Source organism: Leopardus geoffroyi, chromosome B2 (assembly GCF_018350155.1).
Source record: "Leopardus geoffroyi isolate Oge1 chromosome B2, O.geoffroyi_Oge1_pat1.0, whole genome shotgun sequence".
NCBI classification, from domain to species: Eukaryota; Metazoa; Chordata; class Mammalia; order Carnivora; family Felidae; genus Leopardus; species Leopardus geoffroyi.
In genome coordinates this window covers 129,767,921-129,791,470 of record NC_059332.1, presented here as the reverse complement: position 1 = coordinate 129,791,470, position 23,550 = coordinate 129,767,921, and the positions used below count along the sequence as shown (strand labels likewise).

At 41.7% G+C, this 23,550-nt stretch overlaps 1 protein-coding gene across 9 annotated transcripts in view; it reads right to left on the bottom strand.

Moving 5' to 3' along the window:
* Nucleotides 1-23,550, bottom strand: part of PHACTR2 (phosphatase and actin regulator 2) — a 274,251-nt gene that overhangs the window by 54,104 nt on the left and 196,597 nt on the right. For 5 of the 9 annotated variants that reach the window (XM_045499878.1, XM_045499879.1, XM_045499882.1 and 2 more), the window contains exons 3-6: nt 16,557-16,637; nt 11,399-11,557; nt 4,568-4,804; nt 140-671 (exon numbers count right to left, since the gene is read on the bottom strand). In XM_045499878.1, coding sequence (XP_045355834.1) covers nt 140-671; nt 4,568-4,804; nt 11,399-11,557; nt 16,557-16,637 — 1,009 coding nt within the window. The remainder of the gene's footprint in view (nt 1-139; nt 672-4,567; nt 4,805-11,398; nt 11,558-16,556; nt 16,638-23,550) is intronic. The other 4 variants (XM_045499883.1, XM_045499884.1, XM_045499885.1 and 1 more) reach the window with 1 other exon arrangement.

Below are 23,550 nucleotides of genomic sequence, written 5' to 3'. Positions count from 1 at the left end.
CCAGGGCTATGAAAAACGTGTGTTTACCTAACAGTCACCAAGTCGGTTCCACGTTCATCTCCAAGAGAGTGGTTCAGTGATCTTCAGTACTCAACTTAACGGGATACAGACAGAACATGGGGTTTATGCCCCGACTCACCATTTTGCATTTTCTCTAACACTTAAGCCAGTGCCTGAGAGGACAGTGGTTCTGTTGGTTGGCTCTTCGGTCCAGAGAAGCTGACTCGGGTCTAAGGCAGGGGCGGGCAGGGCAGCTCCATCGCTGACCAGGACCACAGGCGTGTCTGGGGCAACAGTGCACTGCTCCTCGAGAGTACGTGGAGGGGTGGGGGGAGCAGGGGGTGAAGCCACAGGGGGTGGAGGCACCGCAGACTCGGGTTTGCCTGTGGTCTGCTCATCGGTCCCAGGGACGGTCTGCTCAGGTTTGAGACTCTCCACCCTCGTCTCAGAAGGGTCTCCTCTAAGGTCGGACGTGCCAGAAGTGGTTGCCTCTGAGGACGGTCGAGAGGTTGGCTGCTTGCCGGTTTTTTTCTTGCCCTTTGTGATTCCCACTGTCCCTGTTTTGCTAGAAAGTGTCTCCTTTGAAGCTCTAGGACGAGATGAGGTGGAGGAAGTCGATGGTGAAGCTGATGCTTTGGACCCAGTTGGTTTTTTTGAATGAGAGGAACCAGCTAAAATAGAGAGATTTTGCATTAAAAGTCAAAGAAGCCTTTTAAATAAACGAACGAGTTGCAATTGTCAAATCATGATGTTCTCCTCAAAATGTGAACATTTGTTGAATACAAGAAAATAGGCTAATAATGATAAGTTTTACTTTCTGCCCCCTCCCTCCTCGAATCTAGGAGGGAGCCAGTGATGCTGAAGGCAAAACCCTAGGGGACAAGAGTCCTCTCCTAAAGAGACCAAGGAGTCCCTCTAGTTTTTTTTTTAGCTGGGCCCAGCCAAAGGGAAACGCTCCTTGTCCTACAGGTCACCTGAATAAGCCCTTGTATGCTCCAAAGAAGGAACATTACAGTGTACAGAAGACAGACAACAGCTGTCTGGGTACAGACAGCTTGTACTCATCACAAATTATACATGTTCTGTGATGTCTATTTGGGAATGGAGTGGCCCACGTTCAGAAACAGCCCCAGTATGTGCCTCTAGCTCCTTTCTGGACCAGAAACAAATGTACTCAACTCCAAACCAGTTATCCCCATGGCTCCAGAGAGAGAAGCTGGCCAGGCTGGCCCACACCTCCGTCTACAGTGGTGATGGGGCAGAGTAAAAACATATGGCCACATATGAAAAACAAGTCCTCTTCAAAATATCAAAGGGCAGAAAAGATGATTTTTTGCAAAAAAAATTTCTAAATGGGGAGCATTCGAATAACGTGAAGAGAAAGAACTGTCGTTCTCAGGTCTTGTGACACTGTCACAAATCCAATCTTCCTTGCCACTTCTGTTACTAGAAGGTCTTCAGCAGAGGATGGTTGTGGCCATTAGAAGGATAGTCTGACTTTTGGACGGGACTGCCTTCAACCAAACCATTTGCAGGAAAACAAAGCTTGACTCTGCTTTTTTTTGGGTATCATTTTGGGAGACACAGTCTTTTGTTTCATGACCTTTACTATCTATAAATTTCTCCTACTTGCTTCTTCCATTGTAATGTGATGTGTTCTTTTCCGTGAGGGGTTAAACTATTGTCCGTAGAACTATTAGAAAATACCTCCTTGTTAGCATGATGGAGCCCATCCACAACAGATGTGACTGTAACTTACCTTTATGCTTATAACTTTATTGAAGTTGGCTGGGAGGGTCAAGAGATAAAGAACAAATAAGGGAATAAACAATGAGATGTAAGACGTCATCAACTCCGATATACTTTAAAAAAGTGAGTTTCACTTGGTGACAAGATCCAGGCTTAAAAGAAACCTCTATTCCTTGGGGGCTTTATTATTTTAGATACACACAACTGGAATTCATACTACCCCAAGTCTGGGCATGCTAACACTACTTCTTTGAAGCTAACAATCTTCACTTCCTAATAAGACAAAGGTATTAAGCATATTTTTACTATCTAAGTCCATTCTAAATGTATTTTTCCCAACAAAGATCTAAGGATTTGATGTCTAAACATGTTCAATTTTCTTAGGTAAACCGAACAGAATCCATTTCACATATCAATGTGTATTATATAGATAGATAGATAGATAGATAGATAGATATAAATATAGAGATAGATACCTCTTTCTCTCTCTATATATATAGATATATACACATAGAGAGAGATATATATGTGTATCTATCTATCTATCTATATATATATATATATATATTTTTTTTTTTTTTTTTACAGAAACTTCTTTCTTTTGTAACAGCCAAGGTAACTTTAGCTGCACTTAAAGGAAAAGACAGGTTTTGCAATGCCTGGAGTAGAACTTCAAGTCACACTTTTCGAGATACTTCTTTATGTATCTTCTAAAATGACAAGACTTTGCTGAAATCAACTGTGTTATAGAAGTTACCCTGAATTAACACCATGACTAAAAAAAGTAAAGCTATCTCTCCTCAGTTAAATACTTGTGTGTTTACACTGTATGTAACAATGAGAAAGAAAAAAATACCAGAGGTATGACCTTATTTCACTCACCAAGCAGGTGAATGTGCTAAGCCAGTATCTGGTTATCTGGAGGTCTATACTAACTTAGGAATTGAAGAAGAATCTTAATTGATAGCTTTTACAAGAACTTAACTCCTCTGACTACAAATCAAGAGTAGTATTTGGAGTTACTTTTCTGGAAGGCCAACAACATTATTCAAGTAAAACAAAGGTGCCATGTAGAAAACTCTAAAGGGTTACAAATGGAGTATCAGCTGGATTCTGAAGGAGTTTAATCAGCAGTTGATGAAAGTATCCTTGCACAACTGGCTTGTTGGTATAGTTCAATGCAACTTCTGTTTCTCTGTGATGGCCTGAGAGAAGAGCAACGCTGTTATTCACACTATGGGCCAGTGGAACCTCTTTTAAAACAATGGATAATAATATGACTGCAGTATTCTCCTAGAAGATCAAGAATCTATAAATAAGCCTTCAAGTAAAATATCTGGAAATAAGTCAAAATCTCTCATGCAAGCTGTCCCCTGCCCTGGCATTAGTCACCAGCTTTCTTCTGAGAGAAGTAAGAGAGTGTCTAAGTCGAGTCAGTCGTGAGCTGCTACCACATGGGGCACAAGAAATGGGAAAGTCTGTGCAATTCCCAAGCATGGGATGATTTGGGCTTTTCTTTAAGAAGTGGATCACTGCCTGCCTCATTTCAAGCACTGCTTGCAGGGTTTGCAAGGCAGTCTGGGAAACACAGAGATACCAACAAGAATGGACGCTGACCTGGGAAGGGCAGCTGGTGCCTAAGGAAATGGCCCATAGGCACTGTGAGCACAATGTTCTGAGACATACCATTTCAGAGCTTTTTAGCAAACACTCAGACACTCAAGGTCAAAGGCTGAAGAGAGGAGCACAGGTAGAGAAATACCTATTTGTATTTGGAGTTCCGTTATACTGTCAACTAAGCCCTTCTCCGCATTTGAGCATCATGGGTATAAACGATGGAGGGAAAAAGATCAATACGAAGGCATATTCTGGTAGCCAATGGCAAGAAAGCTGCTGCTGATTTTAAGGAAAATAAGGTTTGCTACCACAGGAGAATTTTTTGCATGTGTTAATGGGAAAACGCATTTAGCGTGTATACTTTGATGACTGTCCTTTTTAAAGCTGGTGGACCTGGAAGTTTCTTTATTCTACTCCATGGGAAAACTGGGAGCGCCACTTTGCATTAAGCGTCTCTGATTTGAACGGAAAGTGGGACACACATTACAAGCAGTTACCGTAGGTCCCCCAAACCACCTCTGGCAGTGTGCTCTAGTGACTTGTAAATGGACTTCTAGGATGCTGTTGCTTACAATACACTGAAGTCTGGAAAATAGCGTGGAGGGTGGACACTGAGCCTGTGGCTCTCAACTCCATTGAAATGGCTGTGACTGCACCGTAGAGGCTGGTGGCGTGGGGCTGACCGGATAGGATCCTTCGGCATTTGTCAGTAGAGAAATGACTGTGTGTGCGGAAAGACTTAAGATACTGAGAGCCAGCAGAAACGTCAAAGATGTAAGTGTCGTATTCTTCTGTGCAACTTAAGATAATTTGGAAGGAAAACTCAAGCCAAAAGGCCACCCATAAACTGAAATAGGCAGAAGGCCAGGCGATGTGTACATAATGTGTTATCAGATCATGGCCATTCATCAGGCATATGACGCCCTGAATCCTTGCACTGGTTCTTACACAGATAGTGGATCGTTAGGATGAAAGAGGTCTCTTCACCCAAAAAGTAACGAGGTCAACTAATCAACTGGTTGACTTTCCTTTGGTAGAGACGGCAACAAAGGAACCTCCTGTGTACTGTGTATGTCAAAACTAAATCCACCGGTGTCGCATTCTAAGACACCAGACACCGAAAAGTCCGTCATTTCTAGAAGCAATCAGCCCCACCCAGAGCCAAACACCCTAGACTCGAGCCCCCAGGGGGCATACTCACCAGCCTCTCGGGTCGTGTTTCGGCTTGCTGGCTTGGGTGGAGGGACGGGGGCCTGCTTACCAGGAGCCTTGGTAATTTTTTTAATAGGAGGCACTTCGTCACCCTTGGGGCTTACCCCAGCAGCAGCCCCTTTTGGAGGCCCCGGTGTTTTTTTGGGTTTAGGTTTGGGTTTAGGCCTAGGAAGAGCTGGAGGAGGTGGAGCAGGAGCCGGTGTTTCAGGGTGGTTTTCAGTGTTCTCTATAAATGAGAAAGTGAACAGAAGCACACTGATACAGACAGACACCATAGAAACGGAAGGAGCAAGACATATGGCGACAGTGATACAAACACGCGGCTGCTTGGCCCTTGGGAACCAGTGTGGGTTCTACACCGGGGGGGGGCGCACAGCTGGGGGGAAAACGGACCAAAGGTACCAAGGCCGAAAGCCAAACCGGGGCGCACTGTCTGCGTACATATACCATTTCTGTGATTAAACAGGTGGCCCAAGTTACTCTGATGAAGTTGTGCTGAGGAGGAGCGCCAATGTCCACTGCCAGGGGCTGACACCTGCCGTGACACCAGAGGCTGCCGGGTGAGGATGCGGGCAGGAGGGCTCAATTTAAACTTAACAAAACGGAAGGGCACCTGGGTGTGGCTGGTTAGCCCACTGCATGTGACGCCAGGGGGCTGACAGCGAGGCAATGACTGGACTCCACGACCTTCATACCCTCTGAGGAGAGACCTTCTCTCAGGAGAACTCACGCCCTCAACCAGAAAGGGATATGAGCTCTGTCTCATTGTGGTCAAACATCAGTAATTTTCTAAGCTAAGGGAGACACTGTAGAATCCTTTCCGGGAAGCACAACACACTGAAGAATACACTACTTTCTACTATTAAAATACTCTCAAGCTCTCCCAGGAACACAATTCCCGTTTTTCAGAAACTTCCTCTGACCTTTTCAAACAGTGTCACAACTACAGGTACAGAGGGCACAGAATCCCCCCAAATATCAAATTTGTTTTGACATGTAAATACAGGTGACAATTTTGAAAAGACAAAGGTTGGAATCCATTAAACGATAATTCATACCTAAGAACAGAAGCCTCTCACAAGATTTTGCCTAACTGGAGGAGAAACAGTCTGAGTCTCTCATTATCAAAAGTGGAGATGCTGGGTGTTCATTCATGTACTCACATCTGCATTGTTTCTAATAGTGGCTGACTGAAATTAAAACGAATTAAAATACAGTTCTGGTCCAAAGAGCTAAGCAGCGTTTCTTTAAAAATGGAACACAATTAAAAAAAAAAAAAGTAAGACAGTGTTAAGACAAGACCAAGCCTTTACTGGATATAGCCTCCCAGTATTGAATGACCAAGAAAGGGCTTTGATATTAGAATGCATCCTATTTTATTATGATCTCTTTTGTTTCATTTCTCATTCTCATGAGTAAAAACTGAGAATTCCCCCCATTTTTTGGACTACATCCCATCCATCCACATATATAACTGCCATAAGAGTGATTAAAAAAAATTTATATATATATATAAAAGAGGGGCACCTGGGTGGCTCAGCCGGTTGAGCGTCTGACTTCAGCTCAGGTCATGATCTCACAGTTCGTGAGTTCGAGCCCCGCACTGGGCTCGCTGCTGTCAGTGTGGAGCCTACTTCGGATCCTTTGTCTCCCTCTCTCTCTGCCCCTCCCCGCTTGCACTCTCTCTTTCAAAAATACATGAATTATTTTTTAAAAAGTTAAAAAAAAAGAATGATTCGAGTTATAGTAGTTAATCAATAAAGCTTTTATTTTATCTTCTCCCAGCCATGAAACCTACCACAGTCCCCTCCTGCCACTGAACTTTTCTTTTATTTATGGTCTGAGCTACTTACTCAGTATTTACCAGAGGCTACTTTGTATATGTGTCTTTGTGTTGTATGTACAACAGTGACTCTCCTAACCTACCTGGTCTGAAGCAGAAGGCCACTTAGTCACAAAAGTCAGAGTCAAGAACAATACAAGTTGATGGTACACGCAAATCACTTCATTTTAACATAAAACATATAAATCTATGTTGACTTGTGATGTGGGGCAACGGCCTACTCTTTACATACTTCTTGAGATTATTCTTTGTAAGATTAGACAGCTGCATAACGCAAAGAGATCAAGTCCTCTCCACGGTGAGAGCCCATGAACTCATCTCCAGCACCGGGCATCTCCATTCTCTCTCACGCTATAAACCTTCACAGCTCTTCGCCTGTCTGCACGGGCCTATCGCCGGAGATCTGACTTCTTTCTGCTTAAGGTTTCAAATTCTAAAGCTGTGCCCCAAAGAATGCGGTTTCTGGGTTTGGGAGGGAGGAAATGGTCACTCTGTGACAGCTGGGAGTGACAATCCCACCTAGGCTGAAAGTGAACCTGCTGAGTGTGAGCTCTTCGTGTTCGTGGACAAGCACCATCCACACCTCTGTCCTCTGTGGACTCTGCCAATGCTCTGTACGTGTTTGCCAGAGGGCCAATATTTATGTCTAGTCTGTGGAGAACCCTAAGTGGGGTGTATGTCTGTATGCAAACTGTATGCTCTTCTGACTGAACTGAAAATTCCTTTTGTCTAAAATGTCATATCCCTTGGGACGCCTGGACGGCTCAATCGGTTAAGCATCTGACTTCAGCTCAGGTCACGATCTCGCGGTTCGTGAGTTCAAGTCCTGCATCGGGCTCTGTGCTGACAGCTCAGAGCCTGGAGCCTGCTTCGGATGCTGTGTTTCCCTCTCCCTGCCCCTCCCTCACTCGCTCTCTGTCTCTCTCTTTTAAAAAGAAATAAACATTAAAAAAAACTTTTTAGGGGCGCCCGGGTGGCTCAGTCGGTTAAGCGTCCGACTTCAGCTCAGGTCACGATCTCGCCGTCAGTGAGTTCGAGCCCCACGTCGGGCCCTGGGCTGACGGCTCAGAGCCTGGAGCCTGCTTCCGATTCTGTGTCTCCCTCTCTCTCTGCCCCTCCCCCATTCATGCTCTGTCTCTCTCTGTCTCAAAAATAAATAAACGTTAAGAAAAAATTAAAAAAATAAATAAATAAATTTTTTAAATGTCATATCCCATTAAACACAATGCTTTAAACACGAGGACTATTCAACGAACGTGACTGGCCGATAGTTATCAACAACACCTTAGTAGAGAACAAACTCTCTACTTGTATCTGGGAGGTATGAAGGAAGCTATTGTATTTTTGATTATTACCATGTGATCTGAAGGCATGATATAAACTGATGGTGTATATGAGTATTACTTTTCCAAGAGGAGGGTAAGGATGGGGTGCCTAGTCACTCTGGGTTGATACAGATACTATGCTTCAAAACAATATGGTCTGGAGGAGAGCTATTTACTATGATTCCAAGTGTGGCTCCTTCCACCCCATGGAACGTTCAGGTCGGCACTTAGAGCAAACCTGAGAACAGCATGTGGCCCTCACCTTACCTAGAAGTCACCTTTGCTCCTATTCCTCTCCTTCACATGACTACCTCCTTGTCTCCTTCAGGCCTCAGTTTGGAAATATCTGCTTCTAAGAACCAAATGTGGTTCTCACTGCAAACTCTTTGGCTCCCTGTACTCAGGTGTTTTGATGCTGGTCTCCCGGAGGCCACAATCTGCTTGAAGTCAAAGGGCAATTCTGACTCACCATTCTTTTTCTGGTCCCAGCAAAGTCTTACCTATGGTAGACCTTCATTCTTGTTTGTGAAACAGATGCATGTCAATCACATGTTACTTCATTGAAAGTGCTCTCTAATACCTCAATGGATATAGTATCACATAATTTTCAGATTTCTTACATTTAACACCAATGTATCTTTAACACAATACAGATCAGTTTTTCTTACATATTTCAAGGCACTTACTGAGAAAGAATAATGGGAGACTAAAAGCCCTGAAGGTTTTAAGGGAAAAGTCAGCAGTATTGGGCATCAGAGGCCCAAGTACTAACTCGAGATTCCGGTGAGGATCAGAGACCCAGGAACACCCAAGTGTCCTGGGCAGAACCCACACATGGTGTAATGGAAAGGGCACTTGCCATTTATTTTGTTTTCTTTGATCTTCATGTTTCAACTATTAGAGTACGGACACATTATCTTAAAAAGGGATACAAGCATTTGGGACTGTAAAGGCACATGATATGGTTTTGCAAATATAACTAATCGATGGATCAAATAACACTCTTGGATAAATTTGTTTCATGTGAAAGCAAAGGGAGCATTTTACCCCCCAAAAAAGGAATTAAGAACAGCCAAAGGGTGAATTAAGGACATGGGATCGTGGATTTGCATGACAGTGAGACCATGAAAGGAGCAGAAGGAAAAGGAAATCTTGGGTTGTTGTTTGGAATTAAATGCTATCTTTCCAGAGAAATAAATGGCGATCTTGGTGTATGAGGTATTTTCTATTTAACGTAATACTATGTAACGTGAGTTATGAGTGACGTTCTTTTTTACTCTCAGGAAGCAGCTTCCACACCAAATGCTTCCCCCCTCTTTCAGTGCGGCTCTGGCAGGTGCACCATCCACACTGTGAGGGGGAGGCTTTGCTGCCTTATTAGTGATATGGCAGCATGTCCAGCATTTATTTCTATCTCTTTCAGTACAGACTAGCTAAGCAAGACGCTATCTTGGACCTTATTTGACCAAAAGGAACCGAATGTACTAATTCTAAGTAAAGAATAAGAAAGCAAAAACACTCTCAAACATCCATGGACCTATGACTATGAGGTCTGCCATCTTTTTAGAACATCAGGGCCTGCTGGCTTAATGAACATAAAACTGTCAGCAACACTTTATTAGGTTGATAAGGGAAACACTTCCTTTGAAGTTAGGCCAGCCCAATGACTGACATGCCACACGGACCAGACAAGCACTAATGATGGACTGTTCCATAATGACGGGTGTGATTTTTCTTTTTTTTAAGGGTGTGATTCTTGAATGTTGAAAAGACTGTATCAGGGACAAACCACAGATGGATTTGAAATTCAACAGTTTGGTGAGACAGGACAGTTGGACTTAAAAAAAAAAAATCACTATTTGCATGAATACTTTCAAATTAATCCCCTTGAAATTTATGTAGGTCTGTTTTCTCTTTATGTTCCAGGGATATTATCATTAAAAATATTAATTTCTTATAGTCAGTACTTGTAAGTTTAACCAGAGTCTTTCAATGGAGCAGGACTAAGGAAAGCCCCTGAATACTATGCTTAATATTGAATAAAGCAAAACAATAAATTTCTAACAGATTGTTAATAGGGCTTCTAAAACTTCTGCAGGCTAATTAAATACAAACCAGGGGTTATGGACTTTCAGAGAAAGTAATTTTAAGTTACAATATCTGTCAAATGCCCTTTTGTTTCTTTGTTTTTGTTCTTTTGTCTTTGAAGGATTTGGGTCAAGAACAGAGGAAGAGAAGTTTGCTTTCAGCAGTTTCTAAGAATTCTCAAAATGCCTACAGAACTTAAGCTAGGTCTGACAAGTTTTTGCCATTCAACTCATAGGCAGACATTATAGAACAGGAAACAGTCTGTCTCCTAAGGATTCATTTCTATGCTGCATGGAATCATCTAGAACCAATGACCAGGAACTTGTGAATGTCTTGAGGGGTCCTTGATAGACATATATTTTGCTGGTATCTTAACTGACCATAGCATATTCACTCTAGAAACCAAGGTCTTTAAAGAAGCCTTCAGAGAATAGCATAATTGCCCCTGGCATGTTTGGAAATTTCTAATTGCATAGACAAATCATAAAGCAGGTTTCTGTGGTTAATACAGTAACCACAGTCCCTAGCATCTCTGGGAACTATTCCTGGGTCTCTCTCAGACATGTCTAGAACCTCAACTAGGACCTACAACATTAAGTATCTGGATGCCACCAGCCAAGCTCCCACTAATGGAGACAGTGCTATGCTGAAACATCTTGGTTTTGATGTCCTACCATGCTGACATGCTCACAGGGGTCAGTTCTAACCAGTAAAAAAGATATTCAGATTGATACCATTTTTTCTAAAAAAAATAAATAAATAATAAACATAATACTGACATGAAGTTTCTGAGGGGGCGTCTGGATGGCTCGGTTGGTTAAGCATCCGACTCTTGATTTCAGCTCAGGTCATGATCTCATGGTTCATGCAATCAAGCCCCACGTCAGCTCTGTGCTAACAGTGGAGAGGCCCTGCTTGGGATTCTCTCTCTCTCTCTCTCTCTCTCTCTCTCTCCCTCCCTCCCTCCCTCTCCCTCTCTCTACCCCTGCTCCACTTGTGTGCTCCCTCTCCCAAAATAAATAAACTTAAAAAAAAAAAAAAAGCTTCCAAGAAAAGGATAACATTCCCAGATATGGGGCGCCTGGGTGGTTCAGTCGGTTAAGCATCTGACTTTGGCTCACATCATGATCTCACGGTTTGAGGGGGTTGAGCCCTACATTGGGCTCTGTGCTGACAGCTCAGAGCCTGGATCCTACTTCAGATTTTATGTCTCCCTCTCTCTCTGCCCCTCCCCCACTCATACTCTGTCTCTTTCAAAAATAAACATTAAAAAAAAAAATTCCCAGCTCTCTAATGATTGAAGAGAATATCCCTTCTGATTATTACTGTTAATTCATGCTTAATTGATTGTTAATTAATTAAATAAAAAAAATAAATAATGATGTGCTTATAAAATGGACGCATCTACCTAAGAAAATCATCCTATTTCTCTTCACTAGTTATAATTTCTCTCTTCTTTGTATTTGCAAACCTGCTCTCTCTCTAACTGGTCCTAACCTAAGACCTGATTCTCAATATTGAGCTGTATTGAAACAAAAGAATAGGGGGTTTCTCTTGATTTTACCTTTCTTATCTTCTGCCTTTTCCTCCAGAGGTGGTGTTTTTTCAGCTACACAGCCATTACCTTCTTCAGATTTTACTACATTTTCCTCTCGGGTAGATTCCTCTCCGATGGGTATCATGTGCCCGTTTGAATTTTCAAAGTTAACTGTTACATCTCCATCTAAAATGGGGAAAGAAACACCTAGATGTCTAACTTGATGGTTTTCTTAAAACCCAGTTTTCCAGTTATTAGGACTATAGGGTTTGGGTTCATGTATCAGGCCCTGGGAACCAAATACATCCTGTATTGTTTCACCATGTTTTACTAAACATTTCATTCAAACAAAAGAGCTAGGAAACCCTTAGTCTTGGGGGAAAAACAGTAATGGTGGGGATATCCACGTGCCCTTTTAGGACAGTAGAAATTATTATCCTAATTATGAAATATCCCAGGGCAGCACAGCCCTTCTCTCCTTGCGTTTGGTTTTGTTGAAGTCAGGACTTAGGAGTCTCTGCCATTCAGTCTCTACCACTGAACGGTAAAAGGAGAAATCTGAAAAATGGAATAAACATTTTAACAAGCACTAAAAACACAAGGTGAATATAAGTACACAAATAACATGAAATGTAGTTACACATACAAATGATAAGAGGGATAATATGAAATTTTCCAACTGCCACTGTCTCCAGATTGTTGCATCTATGATATGCTAACTTTACATAGAAAGATAACTGCCATTCTGTATTCAGGAAAAGCTAGTAGTGAGGCTAATTTTATTTTCATTTTCTTACTTATGGAAATATTAAAATGTATTCAGATCATTGTTACATATAACTGACCAAAAGCCTTTAATGTGACCTAATAATAATGTGAAAACATTAGGGGGAAAAACATGTAATTAAAAGAAAAAGTAATTGCAGAGGAACTTTTTAAAAATCACAACTGAAAATAAAATTTGCAATATGTTATCTAAATCAGAAATAACTAATTTTAATCCCTGAACTTTCATAATTTTTAGAAGCTTCAAAAGTGAATGAGATTTTGCATAAACTCTTAACTCAGTGATACTTGAAAAGATTAACCTTAGGTCATATATGGAACATTTGAAGAGGCTTTGCTACCATTGTAAAGTAATAATAATAATAATAATAATAATAATAATAATAATAAAGTTGAAGTTTTGACTTTGCAAACTTGAAGAAATGCATGATTACACCTATTCTTATGCAGTTTTTTATTAATCTTATTTTGGCAATCGTTACAAATAAAACAGAGATCATCTCTCAAATTTTCATTAAATATGACTGAACTGCTTTGGCTCAACAATAAAATCCATTGGCCTTCTCCACAAAAACAGGCATGACATTTTAATAAGAAAAATACATATCATGGAATTCTGTCATACTCAAAATGAAAATGAAATTGTTGCTTAAGCCATATAACTTCCAAGGACCTATAATCTGATTCTTGTATAAAAGTAAAATAGATAATAATTGAAGGTAATGCCATTGCAAATAAATCTTAACTATTTCAATAATACTTTTTGAAGAGTATAGGTCAAACCAAAATGAAACCAAAAGACTCTTCATTCTTATTATTAGATCCCAAGGAATTCACTATTAAAAACAAGGGAGGGGAGACATAATGTAATGTCCAGGTATTAGACACAGGAAAACCAAAAACTAATGCAAGAATGGAAAATTCCAAACAAAGTAGAAAACCACTTCTTTATATAAAAAAACCTCAATTTTTAGGCAACCCAAATATAAATTTACCTTTGAGTTCTCTGGCTTTAGTTGAGAACAAAAATATGCTGAAGTAATGTTAATGAAAATTTAATTCTGTTTCAACCCTTATTAAGCTAGAATTCTGTAGTAGGTTAAAGAACCGATTTTTTAAAATCTAGAACAAAAAAGCTAGAGAGAAAATTAATAGTCAAGGTGCAATAAGAAATTGGATTATCACATAAAGTCAACAAAGTGGAAAGATACTTACTTTGAGGTATGAAATAAAGCTAGCGCATATGAAAATAACTGTAGAAAAAGGAGACACATATGTGATAAATACAGAATTCAAGAATAAAACACAGTAGAGATGAAGTTATTAATAACTAATTGGCGTGTGTATTGAAAAAGTTTTCTAGTTTTGTACGTTATTGTAGAGTTAGAATAAGTTAAGTCCTTGATACAGTTTATGTATATAAGTAAAATACACACACACGTGCTGGCAAAGGACAGCAGGGAAAGACGCTGACGTTATAGCAATAAGAGCATTCGTGTGCAAAGGCAAAAGGCAACTCAAAAAAGGTTGTAAGCTTAAAGTGAACCAAGAGATACACAGACGTCTGGGGGCTTTACCTCCTTCTGCTCAAACAAGTGTATCTGGGATATAGTTCACAGAGAAACAGAGATAAGGAGAAGGCTGTGAGACCAAAAGGTGAGTGACTCATCAGAAGGTTAAAAAGTACACCACAGGAGAGAAAGAAAGGAGGCTGGAAGGCAGGCAGAAACATCTCCTTGCCCTCGTGTTAAAGCTACGGGGAGAGATGGAAGGAAAGAACCAGAAATAAGGAAGGAACTTGGGCTAGACCTTGGAATTCTCAGGAGAGAAGGCCAACTGTTGAACTTTTAGCTGGAAGTTAGATCTTACTGTAAAAAAGATCATCTAAAAGGAATAATAATAATAACGATATAGCTGAGAGTGAGGGTGTGGGGTGGGGTGGGGTGGGATGGGTCAAACCTAGGGGAGCTGGAGGGATTCTAAAAGCCTATCTGGCTCACTGAATAAAGGGCAAAATTGACAGTAAGTGTCAAGAGAGCTGAGGCAAGGTCAAGCAGATCAAGGCAAAGAATGAATCTTCACTGGTAGAAGACAGGAGGCTGTCACCAAGCACAACAGCTTCCAGTCTCTGGCTAGAGCTGAAAACAGACCGAAACTCTCAAGATAATTGTTTTTGGAAAAATGACAGAAAACTATTTTTTTCCAGCCCTTGGTTGAAAAGGGGAAAAGACTGTTTACTATAGGCATCACCAGGAACTTTCAAGGTTTAGGTCATTTCTATAGGTCTACTTAGGGGCCACAAAAAAGGCAGAAAGTACAATTCAGTAACTTATGGCTTCCCAAACATTAAACCTATTACAGTATGTTTAGGTGAAAAATTGTTTTTCTTCTTTTATGTTTTAAAACTTGTAATGTTCAGCTCACAAAAGTTACAAAAAGGTCAACCAGTGTCCGATTTCTGGGAAGTAAGTATATGATATAAGCAATCAAGTACATAGTTTAACAGATTAGGCAGAGCAAAACCCAATCAACACTAAGGATTTCTTTAAACTGGCCATTGCCACTTGTTTTTAGAAAAAGTAAACTTTTTTCTAGCTATGATTTTTTAATCAGACAAAAAAAGGGGGTCTTTATATCTGTCTTTCATACTCGGTAACAGTTTCATCATAAATTTTTCCATTTTTCCTTTCTTTAAAAAATTTCCAAATTGGGGTGCCTGGGTGGCTTAGTCGGTTAAGCATCTGACTTCAGCTCAGGTCACGATCTCACGGTTTGTGGGTTTGAGCCCCGCATCAGGCTCTGTGCTGACAGCTCAGAGCCTGGAGCCTGCTTCGGAATCTGTGTCTCTCTCTCTCTCTCTGCCCCTCCCCTGCTTGTACTCTGTCTCTGTCTCTGTCTCTCTCTCAAAAATAAATAAAGATTAAAAGAACCTTTTTTTTTAAATTTCCAAATAAACGATACCAAACAATTACACTGGCCAACCCCAGAAAGGGTATTACTCTCCCCAGAAAGGGGATTGATTGCTCAGTGGATTTGTAATTTTTCTCCTGCCTCCCAAGAGATTAGAGGGGAGACAGATTTTAACATTTCAAGTCTACCTTCAACTGACAATAAGTTAGGGATGTGCATTTTTTTTTAAGCCCCAGACAGGAAATAAATAGCTTCCTAGTAATGGAAAACTAGAGAAGACATAAAATTCATTCATAAAACAGAATGAGAAAAGTATAATAGGTCAGAGATTGAAATCAAATGCCTAAAACTGTGAGGGCTCAAGAAAAATGGTATTATTCATTCCAGACTTTTCCCTACATTCTTTGAAGCAGGAGTAAAATAGTAAAGCATTCCCTAGCCCTGTTCAGGAATTATTCAGATGTTGGAAAAAGTGTGTCATTTGGGTTTATAAATAGTGAATTCCAAAAGATGTTCTCTGCAAGGCACATTTATCAGAAAAAGAGAAGTAGTATGATTTCAATTCCAAATTAATAGTACTTTGTTTCATAAAAGTACAGTAATACAACTTTAGCCCAGTAAATATCCAGGGGGTGGGGCAAGGGAAGGCATGAGGTAAATCAACAATTTTGCAACAAAAATTCCCTTTAGTTTTAATAGTAGTGGGAGCAATGAAAATTATTTGGCATTACTTATTTGGAGAAATAATCAATCTCGGTGTCTTCTTCTGAGGGTCTATCTTGGTTTGTACCTAATCCTTGTCTTTTTGAGCAAGACTCCCTCTTGGGAGGGTAATAAAAGGGGGCAGGGGAAGATTAGGGGCAGGGGAAAAATACTTGGAAATAGTAATTGTTAGTGAAAAGGTGAAAGACAATTAGATTCAAAGAAATGAAAAGAGCACAACGGTAGGAAAATTACTTGAGAGAATGCATAAAGCAGATTAATTTGTCTATTCATGCCTTACTGATTGAACATTTGAATGTATTATAGAGAATAAAGGACAAGAGGTACATTGACATTTCTTTCCTCTCTCTTTTTCTTTTACTGGTAGATTGAAGAAACCCAAAGGCACCAGCCAAGCTAAAACTTTGCATTTACTCAAACAATTGAGATAACTTGTATAGAAAGACTGAAGCTCAAGAAAAGAAGAGGGGTCATATAAGCATTTGTATCTTATCTGTATCTTCAGCCAGTTCACCTTTGGAGAGCTTTAGGGTTAGTGACATACGGTGAAGGACTCACCAAGAAGGTCATTGAATTTCTTTTCTAGAATACCTTCGATCCTCTGCAGCCCACAAAGGCATTCTGAATTAAAGCAAGATTCTCAGAGGGCCATACTCACTGCTTTATCTCCCAAAGACCATGATCATCTTAAATTTCAAAAGAAAATGAAAGAAAGACCAAAGAATGAGGGATCAAGTTACTTTAAACGTATGATTAATTTCCTCACCTTGATCAGGCAACTCCTTAAGAACGCCCCTTCTTATCAGCTCCTCTCTACTTTGTCTTGTGGATATCTTCCTTTCTAATACTTTTAAAGAGAATAAGCATAAGTAAGAATCAAGTCATTGCTTAAAATAATTATGAAAAACATTGCAAGTAGAATCGAACACATTTATTCCGTTCACTTGAAGGCTCAAACCCCAGTGTTTCTAGTCGTCTCGGAAAACATGTGGTTGGAGTCAGTATCATTAGGACAAAGGCAAAGGACTGCAGCCCATGCTCTGAAACCCAGCCCCTGTGCCTGGTCCTTCAAATGACGACGTTTGGCCAAGAATCCAGACACATGATTTCCTATCAACCAAAGAGCACACAGTTTGAAATATTCCTTTTTTAAGGCATTCTAAAACCGGCTTCTGTGAATATGCAATGTATGTAAAGGATATGTATGCTTACATTTAAACCAAACAAACAAACACTCAGTAAATATTCAGGTAATTCATTTGAATCCCAGTGAAAAAGGACTACTCTTCCTCCTGCCATCTATCACAAAAGTCCAACACATCAGATCTCTGTGACTCATTTCCTTGCCATACTCAAAAGGTCTAGCATGTTCCAGTATATCCCCTAACAAACCCCAAGTCTTAAGAGGATGGAATGAATTCATGCTTTCACAGGCATGTAAAGGGATGGGGATCTCAACACTGCCTCTTCCTTCTGGAAGAATTTAAATTCCTGTTACAACTTCAGAGTAGAGAAGCTCAAGGTGGGACTTTAATAGTATTCACTTTATGTGTATATAATATTAGTTTCCTGAACCCTGCAGGTCTGACTCTACTCCCCACTTTGAGGGGCCAAAGAGGTGTGTAAAATTAATACAGAGTCACGTCACCTACTAATCCTCTGAGCCAACATTCTCTGACGTGTGTTCTTACACAAGTCTCTTCCCTCTAGATGCCCTGTTAGAAAAAGCATCTTGACACAGCAAAAAGGGGCCACAGAAAGGGCAATTTAGGTAGAAGGAAAGGTACGTTGGTGGAGACTGGGTAGCCACAGCAGGACTGGATTCTGTTTCCCCCTAAAATTCCTATTCCTGGCCTCAAAATTTGCAAATCCTGGAACCAGATGAACAACATCATTTCAAGATCCAAACTAAACCCCATTGCTGCAAGCCCTACTCTGACACCCAGAAACAGAACTCGTACTAAGACTAAGCACATGTTTTCTGGGGGTGCCCCAGGTGGCCTGAAGTAAGGACACTCTGAAGACAGAGAAGGGAAGGGAGAGGTGTGTCTTGGGCCAAGAGCTTTGGGCCAAGCACCTGCACGTCCTCAGTAAGTGTTTAGTAATGGCATGAGTCCCAGAATACCAACACTTAGTCTCTCTTGAAGAAATTGAAATATTTTTTACCTTTTCTGATAACCATTAATTGTGTATTCCTCTTTAATCCTGGTATTCATTCTTTTATCCTGACCTTTATCCTGACAAAGGTCAGAGTAAAATTTGATATTTAACACAGATTTCATAGGACAACTCTGACGAAATCTGTTTCCTCCTTCTTAGAGACCTGAATTCATTTTTATTTTATTTACCGCATATGTGCCCTTTGTTCCTGGTTTTGTCAAACATAGTTTTGGATAGAATCAGAATATAAACAAACAAGACAAAGAATAAATGAATGAGTGAATGAACAAATGGTCAAAAAAATAATCACGAACATCTTATTGGTTCCAATGGAGACACACACACACACAACTTCCTGTCTTCCTTTAGATTACCACCCACCCTCACTCTCCACCCTCTTCCAGAAGCAAGTAACAACAGCTCCCGCAAATGTTGGTCATTTCAATGGACAAAGTTAACTGGGTGGGGGAAGGGGGGGGCAGCCAGAGCTGTTCTTTGATGGGAGTTCTTTTATCTAAAAAGAGTGCTGTTATTTCAGTAGAGCTTCGATTTGTTCAGGCTTTTGTCAATGAGAACTCCTGTCAGCACAGGAAGCCAAACAACACCCACAATGACACCATGGGGCACTGCAAAGACAGTGCAGGTGGTTCAGAAGGACCCTGACCACTGTGGTTCCCCAAGGATTGTACAAACCCATTCATGCTTGACTGGGGCTCTGAGGAGACCCAGGCCCGAGACAGATTGGGGCAGAAGACGGATGGGGCTAAATTTGTCCAGGGAAGTGACAACAGGACTTGAGGTGGGATAAGACCATAGAATGGGGAACAGATGCCAAGTTTAGGCAGCCGCACCGGGGTCTGGGTTGCTGGTCGACCTCTTTGGACCACAGGACGGCTCCTGCCGCTTGCCCCGGCCCCCAGGCCTGGAGGTGGGCCCAAGGATTCCAAGCTTGAGGACACAGGTGGCAATTGCAAGAGCAGGTGCCATTAGCCACATTCTGAGGGGCCAAATGCAGTCGATTCAGAACATAGTCCTTGTGGCTGTCTGCCCCTTCACCTTAGGAAACAACTTTTCATTGTTTGCTGTTTCTGCAGAGTGATCTAAAACATGAAGTGGTTGTCAGGGGTCCTGGATTCTAGTCCCAGAACTTCCACAATGAGTTCTGTGAGCTGTTTCTTCAGGTTCCAGTGCCTCTGATCTGTTATCTGTAAACTGAGGGACGTGATTCAGTGATCGCTAACGGACAACTCATCCAGCTCAAATGTTGTGTGATCCAGTATCATTAATCAAAGCCATTCTGTAATCACTGCTTTGGGCGCCTTTAAAAGCTTTCACTCTTGTACTGAAAGATCGTCTGAGAGCCCAAACCTATCTTTTGTTTCTGCCTTTCCATTATGGATCCCTGAGGATGCTTCAGTTTTAAGTTTTAAGCTTTCTGTTGCTTTAGTTCTAATTTAATCTCGGTTAAAAATCCCTCATCTTTCTTCCTTGCAAATTCTGGAGCTTTGAAGCAGCTTGGCTTCCTGCCAGGAACTGAAACCGACAGCTTTGTTCTTTGCTTTACCTCTTATAAACGGGCCCTGATAGGAAAACGTCTTGGCAATTTGTTTGGTCTTTGGCTGAGCGGATTTTTAACACGTAGTGCAGATAACTGTGTACGGGGCCAATGAGAACACACTGCAGGCGACTGAGCATGGAAAGTATGTTGCTGGGGCACAAAGTTCCAACCACTGCTCTCCCAGAAGAACAAGTATCACACTCTTCATCTTTTAAAATATTTGCCTCATGTTTATATAGTGTCTGTATGTTTGCAAAGCACATTCACTGGACACTTTTTCATAGGCTTGGAAGCATTCTGCATCGGAATGAGTCTGAGAGGTCACTCCCGTCCAACATGCTGTTCAAAGCAGGAGCCATTTCAGGAACATTCCTGAGATGTGCTCACCTGCTGAAAACATTCAGGGGCAGGATGGCCCTCTCCAGGCATCTGTCACCCTCGTTCTTAGGAAGATATTCCTCATAAGGAGTCAGAATCCCACTCCCTGTAATTTTACACGTTCATCAAACCCGTACTCCCCACAGCTCTAGAGTAAAGTAAGTCATCCATGATGGGAAAATAGTCTGACTTACTTTTGTGTTCACTGAGAGCAAAGTGGGTTGTTGAAGCCCCCTAGAACCTGATGCCTAGTATAGTATCCAACCAGCTGTTCTTTGACTCTGAAGTTCACACTAATCTGTGCAACGATAGCAATAATGTTGGGGGCCTCACAAATACTGCTGGGGAAGAGATTTAGCAGGGAGGTCAGATCATTGGATGCAGTAGCTAGGTCTCTCCATGAAAAGTATGGTTACCAGTTGAGTAAACAGCTCATGGTTACTTACTTTTATCCCAATTAAAAAAGCGTGTGTGGTTTTTTTATGAAGATCAAAGCAAACCCAAGGCTTCTGTTTTGCTCTCTGGATTGGGTGAATTCAAGTTCTGACAGTTCAATTCTGGTTACAACAGCACACTCTTTGCTAAGCGAGGGATGCACTGTGCCCCATTTTCCTGCCTTCACGCTTATACTCTGGTGCTACAAGTATTTGAAGAGGACTGATCTTCCAAAAACATCCAATGGCTGTCCATCCATCTCACTTTGAATTCTCTCTCTACTCCTTGGCATGGTCTCCACCATGCCCCCCAGAGGCTGCCCCCCCCCCACATGATGCCTTCCCGCCCCCACCATGGGATCCTTTCCTCACCTCTCCCTCCTGGCTCTCTGCTCCAGCCCCTCCAGCCCTGCTTCTTGTCACCTGATGCAAGCAGCAAGCTCCTGCATGGTGGCCTCTGTCCTTACAGGATGGGATTTCCCCAGACCCCCACACGGCTCATTCCACCACTTCCTTCGAGTCTTTGCTCAAATGTCACCTTATCAGAAATTCCTCCATCGCACAGCCGTGGAATAGCTTGTTCGTCTTCTCGCCTCTATCTACCTTATCCTGCACAGTATGTCACCCCCTCCTGAAATGGGACCCACTCCTTAAATGGAGTTTCGATGAGAACCAAAGCTCTTGTTTCGTTTACTGCTGTTTCTCCAACAGTGCCTCGCAGGTTGTTGGAACTCAGAAAACGTGCATTTGTTGCATAAATGAATAAAAGAAAATAGGCTAATAATGCTAACAGTTTCGTTTTCTGCCCCTTCCCCCCCTCCAGTCTACGAGAAAGCAAACGAGGCTTGTGGCAAAACTCTATGAACAGGAGTCTTCTGTTTTCTGCCCCCTCTGCTACTTGGCTGGGCCCGCCAAAGGGAAAATCCTGAGCTGTCTGTCCTATGGCTCATCTGAAAAAGTCTCTGTGTGCTCTGAAGAAGGAAGGCTGTAGTGTGAGGAGGACAGACGGCAGCCAACTAACAGGATGTAGCACACGACCGGGCTCATCATAAATTTTAAATGATTTATGATGTCCTTCTGGGCATGAAGCCTGCATTCAGGAGAGGAGGCCGGGGCACATGCCACCAGCTCCTTGCTGTGGACGCTCAGCCAGGATTTTATATTACTCTGGAAGTATCTGGGAGAGTAAATCTTGTAGTCAACAAGCCACTTGTGTTTTCTTCTGGCGAGGAAAGAGAGTCCTAATTCTCAATTCTAACACCGTTTAATGACGGAACAAAACAGAAGAGCAATTAGACTACTAAATAAGCGTACCGTGTTATCTTCTTGGTGCTGAGTGCTGAATGGCCTTACTGTAAAACTGTGACAGAAACAGAGAGCTGCTTGTCTCGTGTTGAAAGCGTTCTAGAAGAGCCTGGCTTTGCTTTACCTCTCCTCAATAGCAGTTACAGAAAACAGAATGTCAGAAAACGGCCTCCTTTTTAAAAGACCCTTCACGAAAGCGTAGCAAAGTCATTTAAAGCAACAACCACCAAAATGCCACCCAACGGGACATTTGCAAAAACCTTCCAAAACATCTCAAGAACATAAGGCAGCGAAATAAAGCCAACGTCCCCCACTAAAAATACTCAGGGGTCTGGCCATTTTCTTATTTATCCATACCCTTCTTCTACTTAAAAATCCTACTGACTACAGAACAAGCCCGACTCATCTGAACCCGGCCAGGCTTTACCACCGGTCCCGGGGAACCACTCTTCCCCTTCCTCTGTTCACCTCCCTTTTTCACAAGCCCCATGCTAAAGTCAAACCTTGCTCCTCACCATTTTAAAGACTTTCTGTACCTCCTCAGCTCCACTCCTTTGTTGTTTCTTTCTCCTCGAATCAGACCTTTGCCCTCTCTCCCTCTCTGGTGGAATCCTCCTAACATTCATTCTAAGATCTCTTCACACAGCGGCCCCTGCTAGGGATCTCAGCATCCTGGCTGGCGACATTCAGTAACAACTGTGTTCCTGACACACTTCAGAGTAACTTCTCTGTGCCTCAGCTTTCTCATCTACAAAATGGGAAAACAGCTGCTACCTTTTCTGGCTCTTTTGGAGGCTAAATGAGTTAAAAAGCTAACGTGCTCAGACCAGTACCTGCAATCTAGAAAGCACTGAATAAATGTTAGCTATTACCAGTACCTGTGTTCTAGCACTTCTCTACTTTTCATTGCTACACGTGTACAGGGATATGACTCTAAGCCCTATGAGAGATGTCTTGTTTATCATTTCATCCTCATAATGCCCCAATACATTGCATTAAGTTTCTGCATTTGTGTTTTGAGGGGAGGGAGGGAAGACATGTCTAGCACCCTTTGCTAACCTTTTCTACTTATTAAAAAACATGTTTTTAATGTTTATTTAGTTTTGAGGGACAGAAAGAGACAGAACCCAAGTGGGGAAGGGGCAGAGAGAGAGGGAGACACAGAATCCAAAGAAGGCTCCAGGCTCTGAGCTGTCATGTCAGCACAGAGCCCGACGTGGGGCTCAAACCCACGGACTGTGAGATCATGACCTGAGCGAAGTTGGATTCTTAACTGACTGAGCCACCCAGGCACCCCTGTACTTATTTTAGACATAGCTTTGAGGAACCACCTTCCTCCTCTCTCAGTCCATGTGATCTGTGTGAAGCTAACCCCAACCCTGGGCTCCAAGACTGCCAGGCTTATCCACTCAGAGCCTAGTATCTTCCTGGCATTGGTGATTGGTTACAAGAGAGGCTGTGTCCCAACTGTACCAATGACATCCAGCCTGAGAATTTCTGGAACAGGAAAAGAAGGCTTTCTCTTTCTTTTGTATCTGTTGAAACTAGCCACATATGAGCCTAGAGCCCCTAGTAGTCATTTTGCCTCCACAAAAGGAGAGTCTAACTTAGAACAAAACAAAAAAGCCAATACTGAAGAACAGGCTCAAAGAAGGAGATGGATTCTTAATCTTAGTTTTTAAGCACCTGGATCCAACCATACCTGAAGGTTGATGCTCCTGGTCTTTTCACTTTCATGAACCAATAAATTTCCCATTTGCTTAAGTCTATTATTATTCATCAGCAATAAAGAGCTTTTACTTTTGAACAGCCAAAAAAAGGTATTACATAGATGCTTTCTTTAAAAGTGAATTTTCTCCCAACAGAAGACAAAGATTCTCTAGATTTTCAAGGCAGAAATATGAAAGAAGAACTACATAGACCTT